The following is a 12,229-nucleotide window of genomic DNA, read 5'->3' on the forward strand; positions in this document are numbered from 1 at the left end:
ATCAATTGTACCACGCCGCAACGCCATCCAAGGAACGCCATGCCGATCGATTGTTTCAGGTTTGCAGTCTATGGGGTAGCAGACGGCGAATTTCAGGAAAGTCTTGACGATGCACGCAAGGTCGACGCGTAGCTTGGACTCCGCCACTGACCTGTACAGCTTCGATTACCAGAATGGTCGCCCATACGTGGGAGTAGCTTGCTACAGTCTGGCCTTGCCATGCCCGTAACTGTGACTGAGCAACACTCTGAGCCTACAAACAGCATAGGGCGTTCGTGGTGGATGGGGAGAGCGGAAGACGGGAAAATTCTGTTGGAAAGGGGAGAGCGCCTGTGCGTTGGCCAAATCATGAGCATGACGTCGGGGTCTCGTGCTGCAGGCACTCAATAACCATTCCTCAAGTGCTGCACACGCCTTTGGGGCTGGATGACTACAATGGCCTTTGTCGGTAGCAGACAGGCGCATCCCAACGACCTGTATGAGCATCCCGATCACGAGGTTGAGTTTCTGTATGTACAGCTCTCCTACCACAGACTCGCGTGTCGGCGTTTCGTGGTGGAGACGCCACATTGCGATTAGGCAAAGTCTCTCGGCTCCACGTTATGTAGCATTAGCTGAACTCTGAAGGCGCTTATAGTGCTACACTTAGCTAATGCGAAAGGTTCCTGACCGTGCCGTGTGAAGTACTTTTCACCTTTCGGCATCCCGAGACGATACGGGATATCCTCGTTGTAGCACGAGTCGAGAAAGTGCGAACGGAAGCGACACGAAAAGGGAATCGCGCGATCCCGAATCTCCACCCCCTTCGCGAAGACTCGCTGGCTGCACCCGTGCTGCAGGGTTAAGCTGGCCCTCCCTTTGGCATAATGCAGATTGCCGCATACCGCACTGCCTGACCCACCACATACGATCATTCACTCACCAGCCTGAGGACTTATCACATCAAGCATCTCATTTGCGTCTCATCTAGGAGCCCTGTCGAAAGGGACAAACTACGCCCTGAGACGATTGGAGGGGAAGGGACTAACTGTGCATGAGGATCAATTGGACGTCATTTGGTGTCGCAGAGCCTCATCAAGGAGAAGAACGAAGGTGCAACCCGTCTGCTATAGTCAACATCACACCAGAGCGCTCGACCGCAATCCTGTACAACACGAATCGCCGACCTGGAATGCTCTTCTGATCACACGACACGGCCTTCATTGAGCCTGTCGGACCTCGAAATGCCTCACGAGGATACCAGCGCCGCTGTCGCCAGCCTCCTCTCCAACCTCGCCAAATCCTATGGACCTACCGACGAACAATCCTTTCCAGCCAAAGTGATCGCCAATGGTGCTAAGAGTGCGAAAATTTCGCTCCCTGGCGATGATACTGTGGGGAAGCGGACATTAGAGCGCGAGTTGGCGGCATTGGCTGCCCGCATACAGTCGTTAGAAGGACGAGCGACGTCGGGCACTGCTTCACTACCCATTACGCCCAATGAACCTCTCGCATCAGCATTCTCCGATGCACCCTCCTCATCAAAGGCAGCAATTCAAGCCGCACCAAGGCAGCGATCAGCCTCGTGGGTTCAGAACCTCCTCGGCAAGAGCGATGGCGAACAGCGGACACGGCAGCTCACGGAAGAGCAACTCACAGTCTTACGAGAGCACATCGACCAACAGGCGCAAGAGATCAAGGGCCAGAAGGACTTCATAGATGGCATCAAGTCGCAGCTCACGACTCAGCAGAGCGCAACGAAAGCAGCATTGGACACCCTCGGTAACTCTTCATCGATAGAGCAGCTGAAGCGGGAGATAGAGAAGAACGCTCAAATCAATGCTACGTACCAGAAGGTGCTACGTGAAATCGGCACAATCATCACGGCGGTTGCGAATGGTGATCTGAGCAAGAAAGTGCTCATCCACGTCACCGAGAAGGACCCAGAGATTGCTCGCTTCAAGCACACGATCAACCGGATGGTAGACCAGTTGCAGGAGTTTGCAAGTCAGGTCACGCATTTGGCGAAGGATGTAGGCACTGAGGGTCGACTGGGCGGACAGGCTGTTGTTCCTGGTGTGGATGGCATCTGGGCGGAGCTCACGCAGAATGGTAGGTTCTACATATGTAATCGGCGTGGTCCCAGGCTAACAATACACAGTAAACGTCATGGCCCAGAACTTGACCGACCAAGTACGAGAGATCGCGGTTGTCACGACTGCCGTAGCACAAGGTGATCTTAGCCGCAAGATTGAACGCCCCGCGAAGGGTGAGATTTTGCAGCTGCAACAGACGATCAACGCCATGGTTGAGCAATTACGCACATTCGCCACCGAAGTAACCCGAGTATCTCGAGATGTCGGCATCGAAGGTGTCCTCGGCGGTCAAGCGCAGATTGATGGTGTGCAGGGCATGTGGAAAGACCTGACCGAGAACGTGAATGCCATGGCCAATAATCTAACAGCACAAGTACGAGACATTGCTGAAGTAACGACTTCAGTTGCCAAGGGCGATCTTACACAGAAAGTCAAGGCGCAGTGCAAGGGTGAGATCCTGGAGTTGAAGGAGACCATCAATGCTATGGTCGATCAATTACGACAATTTGCACATCAAGTGACCAGAATTGCTCGCGAGGTCGGAACAGAAGGACGGTTAGGTGGTCAAGCGACCGTGCACGGCGTCGAAGGGACCTGGAAAGATCTGACCGAGAACGTGAACGGGATGGCCAACAATCTCACAACTCAGGTCCGTGAGATTGCCGAAGTCACCACCGCCGTGGCCAAGGGCGACTTGAGCAAGAAGGTCGAGGCCGAAGTCCAAGGCGAGATCTTGGCTTTGAAGAACACCATCAACGAGATGGTGGACCGTCTCCGGACATTCGCGTTTGAGGTTAGTAAGGTCGCGCGAGAAGTCGGCACTGAGGGTACACTTGGAGGACAAGCTGAGGTCAACAACGTCGAAGGCAAATGGAAGGATTTGACTGACAATGTCAACACCATGGCCAACAACTTGACGGGTCAGGTGCGAAGTATCTCGGATGTTACGCAGGCTATTGCGCGAGGAGACATGACCCAGCGGATTACGGTGCATGCTCAAGGAGAGATTCAACTTCTGAAGGACACCATTAACGACATGGTGACGAGACTTGATGCGTGGTCGTTGGCTGTGAAGCGAGTGGCGCGGGACGTGGGTGTAGATGGCAAAATGGGAGGCCAAGCAGAAGTCGAGGGCATCACCGGACGATGGAAGGAGATTACAACCGACGTGAACATAATGGCTCAGAACTTGACCTCGCAAGTCCGAGCATTTGGCGACATCTCGAACGCCGCCATGGAAGGCAACTTTTCGAAGATGATCACGGTGGAGGCGTCTGGTGAGATGAACGAACTCAAGAATCGCATCAATAAGATGGTGTCGCGTTTGAGGGAGAGTATTCAACGAAACAACCAGGCTAGAGAAGCGGCTGAGCTAGCGAATAAGACGAAGTCGGAGTTCCTGGCCAATATGTCGCATGAGATTCGGACACCCATGAATGGTATTATCGGCATGACTCAGCTAACGCTCGACACGGAGCTGGAACAGAATCAGCGGGATATGCTAAACATTGTGTTCTCGCTTGCGAACAGCTTACTCACGATCATTGACGACATTTTGGATATCTCGAAGATCGAAGCCAACAGGATGATACTGGAGGAAGAGCCGTTCTCGCTACGAGGACTGGTATTCAACAGTCTGAAGTCGTTAGCGGTGAAAGCGAACGAAAAGGACATCAGCTTGGTCTACGACACGGACAGTTCAATATTGGATTACATCGTTGGCGACTCGTTCCGATTACGACAAATCATCCTCAACCTTGCTGGCAACGCCGTGAAGTTCACTGAACACGGCGAGGTCCGCGTGAAGATCGCCGCAGATCCTACGGTCAAATGCGCTGAGAACGAAGTGGTCATCAAGTTCGCCGTGAGCGATACTGGAATAGGTATCCACCACAACAAGCTCGATCTCATCTTCGACACCTTCCAGCAAGCCGATGGCTCCACGACCCGTAAATTTGGTGGCACTGGTCTTGGCTTGTCTATCTCGAGAAGGCTTGTGACGTTGATGCGAGGGAGGATGTGGGTTGAGTCGACCTACGGTTCTGGCAGTACATTCTTCTTCACTTGCATTTTCAGTTTGGGGCATACAGATGTGGCGAAGATCATGCCGCAATTGCAGCAATATCGGAAGCACAAAGTCCTTTTCGTCGATCATGGAGAGACCGGCTGTGCTGGCGAGATTACGGATAGCATTCGCACGTTAGATCTGGTTCCTTGTGTCGTTGGCAACAGTGGAGCACGTGCGTCACCTATGCTTCAAGATGGATCGTACGACTGTGTCGTGATTGATCAGATATCGACCGCGCAGAAGCTTCGAAGCATGGAACGTTTCAAGTATATCCCGATTGTTATGGTCGCACCAGCGATCTCGGTCAATTTCAAGACAGCACTGGAGAACGGCATCTCGAGCTATATGACGACGCCTTGCCTACCTATCGACCTTGGCAACGCCCTAATACCCGCACTGGAAGGCCGAGCGGCGCCAATATCGGCAGATCACTCACGGACATTCGACATTCTGCTCGCCGAAGACAATGCTGTGAACCAGAAGCTAGCCGTCAAGATCCTGACCAAGCACAACCACAAAGTCACAGTAGCGAACAATGGCCTGGAAGCGCTCGAGGCTATCAAGATCCGCCGCTTCGATGTTGTGCTGATGGATGTCCAAATGCCCATCATGGGCGGCTTCGAAGCCACGGCCAAGATTCGGGAGTACGAACAAGAACATGACCTCGCCCGCTCGCCCATCATCGCCTTGACCGCCCACGCCATGCTGGGCGATCGAGAAAAGTGTATCCAAGCCCAAATGGACGAGTATCTCTCCAAACCGCTGAAGCCTAATCAGCTCATCCAGACGATACTCAAGTGTGCTACCCTAGGTGGTGCGCTTCTGGAGCGGAGGAATGATGGTCGAGGCACGCTGGCCGCTGATTTGGAAGGTGAGAGTTCGGGAGGCGTTTCGAGGCTGTTGTCTCCCAAGCGGCCTGGGCTGGCGGACAGGGGATATACTGAGGGTAATCCGGCGGGGATGGAAAGTCCGGCTATCGTTACGGCGGACCAGGAGGATCCTATGAATCAGAGGGTAAGTTCATCGGGCATGCTGTTGTGTGAGAATTGGTTACTGACTTATCGAGCAGGAGATGTTGATGCGCGCGCACAGCAGTTGAGCTGGTCATACACGTCTTTTGCACCCATTTGTGTCTGTGGCGTTTGCCCTTAGCGATTTGGCGTTCTTGGTGTTCGTGCCATCTGTGATGGCCGTTAGGTTGAACCGGGTGGGTGGCTGTCTCGATAGGACACCGAACGACGGTTTGATCTCGGTTTTGGTGGCCTTGGAGGCGAGGACAATACCTATACTTTGGGTATGCACATGCTGTGAGTGCGGGCAACACGCTATTCTGCATCCTGTTTGAAATATCTACGATACCTACTTCATTTTTCTTCGCAGCGCTATGTATGCATAGTAAGCAAGTCTGCCTAGGCTTCAAGCAACACGTATGCAATACTTCCTTTCAATCGTCCGATGATCACTTATCTCGTTCATTGCCCTGCCATGTGACGCGCAGGTGTAGAAAAGTCACGTGACTTTCAGCTGCGGCTCGGAGATGTCACCCAAAGCCACGACCGAGGATGATTAGTGAACTTCTCCAACCTCGTGGTAACAATCATGCCTACCTCTTACAAAGCCTTGCAGAGTAGAAGGCCTGATAATTAGCCTTACGTAGGGCGCTGACAATGCCACTACCGCGCTAGTGAGGTGATAGGGGACCACATATACGTGTACAACCGTTGGATCTGAGAAATGAGACTTTGACACCAAGCGGCCACGAAGCACACTATCTCCAAGCGGGTCATGCCTGGAATCATGAGCGCAGAGCCTACGAAGAAGCGCAAACGCGCTACGAAAGCCTCGTCTTCCGATGGCGACGAAGAAGGCAGGTCCCGCGGCAGGCCGAGAGTCGACAAGCAGGATGAGTCCGCAGCAGACCGACGGCGAACGCAAATTCGTATGGCGCAGCGAGCGTACCGTCAGCGAAAAGAGAGCACGCTTGAAGACCTACGCAAGCGTGTATCCGAGCTCACCAATACTGCCGAACTCATGAACAAGACATTCGTCGAGCTTCGAGACCGACTCTCCACTCAAGCTGATGTGAATGACCAAAGAGCACTCTGGGACGTAGCTTCTAGGTATGAAGAACTTATGAAGATAGTCCGAAACCCATCCGAGGACGACTGTGACGAGATCTTAGCTCGGCCGCCAGCTCTATTCAACTCCGCTGTTGTCACCGAGACTGCGCTAGCAAGCAAGATTGATTTGATGTCGACGAATGTACCATCTTGGCTCGATCAGTCAGTCTTGAAGAAGCTCAATGACACGATTCCTACGACACATCTTGGCCTTGGATACACGATGAGCTTTGGCAAAGATGAGTCGTTGATTCCGGCCTTGACTCCACCATCGAACCTTGCGTACGAAGCATTCGTTAGCTGTCCCCCAGTACCAACCAGCATACCTCGTGAGTTACCTCCGATCACGACTTATAGCTTCCAGGAGACTACTCTTGGTCGTCGTTTACACCGAGCTGGTCTCGAAGCGGGTTACTATATGCTTCTTGGTAAATCAAAGAGCGACCGTGACGTCGAAAAGGTGTTCCGCTTGTCACTGATGGGTAGAGATCGGGACAAGCTCATGGCCTCGATAAAGGCTATCTTAGCTCGCGGAATCAATGAGTCCCTAGACTCTCCATCAGTGCCACTGATTCATGTCGGTGGCGCGGGCACGCATTATCCTCGCCGCGATCACCTTGGGAATGTACAGCCACCGAAAAAGTCATATAATCTTGGTGTGGTCGGACCCACTACGCTAGCATTACTAGATGCTGCAGCGAAGAATAATCTTGAGACCGACATGACTGTCGAGATCGAAGGCTACGAAGGCCAATGGCTTGATCCATACGACGTCGAGGGCTATCTGAGAGAAAAGGGCATTGAAATTGATCCATCTGCGTCCTTCGCCGAGGCTGTAATCACAGATGATACAAGCAGCCCGCACAGAAACTCAACCCGCGCATCAACATCTCCACTGAACGACCAAACAAATGACCTTTCAGCTGTAATGGAGTTGGGACAGGCCGCCGGTACTCTACCGAGCACTCGTGGTGCTGATGCGGATACTTGGGACATCCTTGCCAACACGAGCTTCACTGGCGTAGGCTACAGTGACGCGATCACTGGAGACTGGATGAACTTCTTAGAGCCCGGTCAAGGTATCAACTGGTTGAGCAACCCTAAAAGCGATCTACAACTAGCATCTGGCACCGGACAGGCTACTAACATCTTCACGTCCATGAATGGCGTTACTGGTACTTCCTTCAATGTTCCCACCCCTCCGGACAGTTACGGGCCTCTTGCGAAGCGGTCAGTCATCATTGATGTCACAAAGTTCGTGAAAGGTAAGGTTGACTGCACAGCATTGCACAATTTTGTTTTGGCTAATGCTGGGATAGCGTTGACCTCAAAAGGTGTCTGTCTCGCCCGCACACCAGGGTACAGAAGGGCAGACGTTGATCAAGCTCTGGCCATGGCATCTTTCGATGTATGAACACTGACAAAGACCGACTCACTCGGTCACAATGTTCAGCCCTGTCTTTGGCATCAGATAGACTTCTCAAAAGGCGTTTGGAAATACCGGACTTTGATCGGACAAGATTCGTCATCGCCAAGCAGAAGTGATCGGCTCAAATGTATACGTTGAGACATATTAGTATGATGCCGCCGCCAGAAATCAGTCAATCACAGCTCATCAAGATTGCGTTCTTACCACTCACATTGAAATGCTAATCTCAGTACTCGTGCTCGGCGCTGGCGAACTCGGAATTGCAGTCCTGCAAAGCCTGGTCGCACATCCCAGCTCCCACGCTGCTAGAGTTGCTGTACTGAAGCGTTCAGCAGGATCGATTGAGGGTGTAGAATTAAGAGAGATTGAAGTCGTGAAGGGTGACGTAAACGATCTCTCTGAAGCAGAGCTGGCAGGCATCCTAGGCCGCTACCACACTGTGATTAGCTGTAACGGCATGACATTACCACCCGAAACCCAGACGAAGCTGGCAAGGGCTGCGATTGCTGGCGGCGTTGCACGATACTTTCCTTGTAGGCCAGACTCGCTACAAATACTATCTGGCCAACTGCTAAAACGTGTCCAGGGCAGTTTGGCTTAGATTACGACAAGATAGGGCGGGAAAGCTCTCAGGATTTATTCGATGCGCAGCTTGACGTTCGAGATATCCTTCGGGCCCAGTCGAGCATGCAGTGGGTGATCGTTTCGACGGTAAGTAGCCAGAACTGTATCATGTGAAGTCCAGCAGAGTTTAATCCGACGTAGGGCATATTCACCTCCTTCCTATTCGAGCCGGCATTTGGTGTAGTCAATGCCAGAGAACATACTGTTACAGCTCTTGGCAGCTGGAACAACGAGCTCACCGTTACTAGTCCAAAGGACATCGGTCTCGTAGTTGCTGAGGTGGTACTCGCAGCTCCTGAGGTCGACGGCATAATGTAATTTTACCACTTCGAAGACTGATCCCGACCTGCGTTAACGCATGCTGCAGCTACACCGCGGGCGACACGATCAGCATGGGGCGCCTTGCAGATGTTGTTGAGAATGTGTTAGGCACCCGAGTGCGACGGAAGCTTGCAACGGCGAAAGAGCTGGAGGCAGAGCTGAAAGCTGACCCAAGCGACGGCATGAAGAAGTATCGGGTAAGTCTCGTCAGATAAGTCTAGACCTCTTCGCAACTCACACAAACCATAACAGGCCGTGTTCGCTGCATGTGTCGGCGTTAGTTGGGACAAAGCCACCAGCTTCAACGGGCAACGCAATATAGTGGTCGAGACCGCGGAGGAGTGGGCACAAGCTCATCTTTCTCAGATGACTTAGCGAGCTCATGCGGTGAATGCGGAGGGACGAACTTTTACCTTTCGTGGTAAGTGCGGCCCTATGTCAAGGCAGTAATCAAGGTTCAGCCGTGGGCGACTACAACACAACCTGTGACAACACTCGGGGTCTTATGGCGTTTGTCACCGTAGTTCAGAAAAATCACATTCGTTGACGGACGACCTGCATCCCCACTTACACAATCGTTTGTCGTGACCCGCTAGAACAGAACAGGCTGCGAAGCAACACTTCAACGCATAAAACTTGCATCGCGCCAAGAAGGCCCCACATCTGCATAAAGAGGGATGAATCCTTCCGAGAATCAGCTGATGTCACTGTGGTACATGTAGTGAGAATGTTATTGCAGCTCACTTGATCAAACATGTATGATCGACGCGACACTATCGTATCGTATCGTATCATTCGACGGAGGCAAATCACGTATGCTAGCGGGTCCATTCCATGCTCCTCTCGTCTTGCTAGCTAGGTAGTATTGTTTCAACTACCTGTAGATTTGGGGCCTTCCTGTCATCGCTCCTTCCCAAATACGAGAGGTTTGATCCAACCTTTTCTCCTGGCGTGCCTCCTTCCTCTCGCGTGTCCGCTAGTTTCCATTTCTCACTCATCCCTCACTCATCAACCCCTTCCGGCCAAGTTCACGATGGCGGATACAGTCAATATACCAGCTCCGGACCTGAATGGCCCACAGATCGCCAGCAATGTCAATTTCATGGACAAGTACAGTGAGGAGCGGGACAAGCGCTACAAAGTTGGCGGCCGCTCCTACATCGACCCGGCCAAGAGCGACAAGTTCAAGCACTTTCTGAAAGATCCGTGGATTAAAAATGGCACTCCTATCAACCGGCCGATGGGTGTCAATGGTCATAGCAAATTTCTCATCCTAGGAGCTGGCTTTGGTGGTATTCTGTTCGCTGTCAAGTTGATACAGGCTGGTTTCGATGCCAAGGATATCGTGATTGTCGACCCAGCTGGCGGTTTCGGTGGCACATGGTAGTATGTTGCTCTCACTCAGCTCGAATTCTTGTGACTATGGCCATACTGATCCTTCCCGTGTAGTTGGAACAGATATCCCGGACTTATGTGTGACACCGAGAGCTACATCTATTTGCCGTGAGCAGTGTCCTTGTGATGGAACTCTTTCGATGCTGATTGTTCAAGTATGCTTGAAGAAATGAACTATATGCCAAAGCGAAAATATTCCGGCGGCGAGGAGATCCGCCAGTATGCTGAGAGGTCGGTTATATTCCCTATCTGCCTTTGATAACAAGAAGTAAGTGCGTACTGATGTAACAGCATAGCATTGCAAAAGCCTTTGGTCTGCAAGACCGTGCCCAGTTTCAAGCATCAATGCAAAGTGCTACCTGGAACGAAGAAGCCAAGCAATGGAGTGTTGGTATTGTGGAGAAGCCCAAGGGAGGTGATGAAGTTCAATCTACGATCCGAGCTGACTTCGTGATGTTCGCTTCTGGTGGGTCATGTATTTGTCTACAACCATGCAAAGACGGAGCTGATTTGCAGGCGTTCTAAACAACGCGAAGTTACCGGACATCGAAGGGCTAGATGTCTTCAAAGGCCATTCGTTTCATGTACGCAGCCTCCATCCCGTTATTGTGGTCTACTACGAGAGCTGACACCACAAACAGACTTCTCGATGGGACTACGGCTATACGGGCGGCTCAATCAGGGAGCCGGATCTCGACAAGCTCAAAGACAAGCGAATCGCCTATGTCGGGACTGGCGCCACTGCTGTACAAGCTGTACCAGAATTGGCCAGATGGGGAAAGGAGTTATACGTCTTTCAGCGCACTCCATCGGCTGTGGATATTCGAGACAACCGTGAGACCGACCCTCAAGAATGGAAGGCGAAAATCGCCGGCAAGCAGGGTTGGCAGCGAGAAAGACATGCGAACTATCATGCTTTCATCTGCAATGTTCCCGAGAAGCCGAAACTTGATCTTGTGGATGATGCTTGGACGAAGATGTGAGGTGTCGCAGACAGATCGAGTGCGGAGAAATCGCATGCTGACTCCCTAAGAACAGGCCATCATATAGCGCCCTGATAGGAGGGCCGAAGGAAGTTACCATGGAGAATGTCGGTGACCACATCGGAGAACTTCATGCCTTGGATTACGCTCGATCGGAGAGAGTGCGAAAGCGATGTGAGGATATTGTGAAAGACAAGGCAACGGCGGAGGTCAGTGACACCAAGCTCTCCTGTGAACAAGGCTGACAAATAGCAGAGCCTCAAAGCATGGTATCCTGGCTGGTGAGTGGTAAATGCGAGAGATCAGCTGCCCGATTCTGACCACAGATGTAGGTGCAAGCGACCCACTTTCCATGATGAGTACTTGCAATCATTCAACAAGCCTGTAAGCGTCATCCTCGTCCCAGCAGAAAGGCATTTGCTGATGAATACATCAGAACGTCCATCTGATTGACACCGCGGGCAAAGGCATCTCACGCCTCGCGGCTGAGGGGCCTGAAGTTGATGGCAAGGTCTACGACGTGGATGTTATCATCTGGGGCACCGGCTTCGTGTCTCCTTACGTCGGGTCGGCAGCCGGCAAAGCTTCGGTGCAGGTCCAGGGCAGAGATGGCGTTTCGCTTGAGGATCGTCAAGGCACCGGAGATCTCTTGACTCTGCACGGGTCAGTCAGTCGCGACTTCCCGAACATGTTCTGGCCTGGTCCCTTGCAGACAGGAGTGTCGTCGAACTTTGTGGTGAGAAACGAAAAGATGTCTGAGCTGCGAAGGAGTGGTGAAGCTGACACCTTTGACAGTTCACCCTAGAGGTAATGTCAATCCACATTGCTCACATCATCCGTACAGCACACGATCGCCTTCCCGCAGGCCAGAACCCAGTGATTGAGCCCACAGCTGAAAGCCAAGAGGAGTGGGCGAATCGTGTGGCAGCAACCGCCATTGCTATGGCCGGCATGGCTGGCTGCACACCCAGCTACATGAATAACGAAGGTGCGACCGACAGGATTCCACCAGAGATGCAGGCCAAGGCCGCCAGAGGTAGTATCTGGGGTAGGGGGATCGAGGACTTCTGTGCTGAGCTCGAGAAGTGGAGGCAAGAGGGCAGTCTGAGAGGTCTGGAGATTACTGCTTAGTCTTAGCGGAAGAGAGTTGAGTATTCTGCGACAACAATGTGGAATGGTAGAGGAGAGTAGTCTGGCTAGAGCGAGATCGAGAC

At 52.3% G+C, this 12,229-nt stretch overlaps 4 protein-coding genes across 4 annotated transcripts; all 4 read left to right on the top strand.

The window, feature by feature from the left end:
• Window positions 1–1,223: 1,223 nt before the first annotated feature.
• Window positions 1,224–5,242, top strand: NIK1_1 (histidine kinase osmosensor; the record flags this gene model as incomplete). The annotated part of the gene is made up of 3 exons (XM_064838714.1): window positions 1,224–2,091; window positions 2,141–5,157; window positions 5,213–5,242. The coding sequence occupies 3 exons, from the start codon at window positions 1,224–1,226 to the stop codon at window positions 5,240–5,242; spliced, it is 3,915 nt and encodes a 1,304-aa protein (XP_064693539.1).
• A 698-nt stretch (window positions 5,243–5,940) lies between these two features.
• On the top strand, window positions 5,941–9,012 carry LTS14_006017 (uncharacterized protein; the record flags this gene model as incomplete). Its single annotated transcript, XM_064838715.1, has 6 exons — window positions 5,941–7,528; window positions 7,923–8,225; window positions 8,279–8,403; window positions 8,458–8,630; window positions 8,684–8,834; window positions 8,890–9,012. 6 exons carry the CDS (start codon window positions 5,941–5,943, stop codon window positions 9,010–9,012), a joined length of 2,463 nt encoding a protein of 820 aa, XP_064693540.1.
• A 658-nt stretch (window positions 9,013–9,670) lies between these two features.
• LTS14_006018 (uncharacterized protein) lies at window positions 9,671–11,015 on the top strand (the record flags this gene model as incomplete). The annotated part of the gene is made up of 6 exons (XM_064838716.1): window positions 9,671–10,023; window positions 10,087–10,140; window positions 10,189–10,263; window positions 10,329–10,498; window positions 10,549–10,616; window positions 10,674–11,015. 6 exons carry the CDS (start codon window positions 9,671–9,673, stop codon window positions 11,013–11,015), a joined length of 1,062 nt encoding a protein of 353 aa, XP_064693541.1.
• A 98-nt stretch (window positions 11,016–11,113) lies between these two features.
• Window positions 11,114–12,146, top strand: LTS14_006019 (uncharacterized protein; the record flags this gene model as incomplete). Its single annotated transcript, XM_064838717.1, has 5 exons — window positions 11,114–11,224; window positions 11,271–11,296; window positions 11,348–11,399; window positions 11,452–11,751; window positions 11,811–12,146. 5 exons carry the CDS (start codon window positions 11,114–11,116, stop codon window positions 12,144–12,146), a joined length of 825 nt encoding a protein of 274 aa, XP_064693542.1.
• Between the last annotated feature and the right edge of the window lie 83 nt (window positions 12,147–12,229).

The sequence above is a fragment of the Recurvomyces mirabilis genome, assembly GCF_035927965.1.
Source record: "Recurvomyces mirabilis strain CCFEE 5264 chromosome Unknown scaffold_15, whole genome shotgun sequence".
Classification (NCBI taxonomy): Eukaryota; Fungi; Ascomycota; class Dothideomycetes; order Mycosphaerellales; family Teratosphaeriaceae; genus Recurvomyces; species Recurvomyces mirabilis.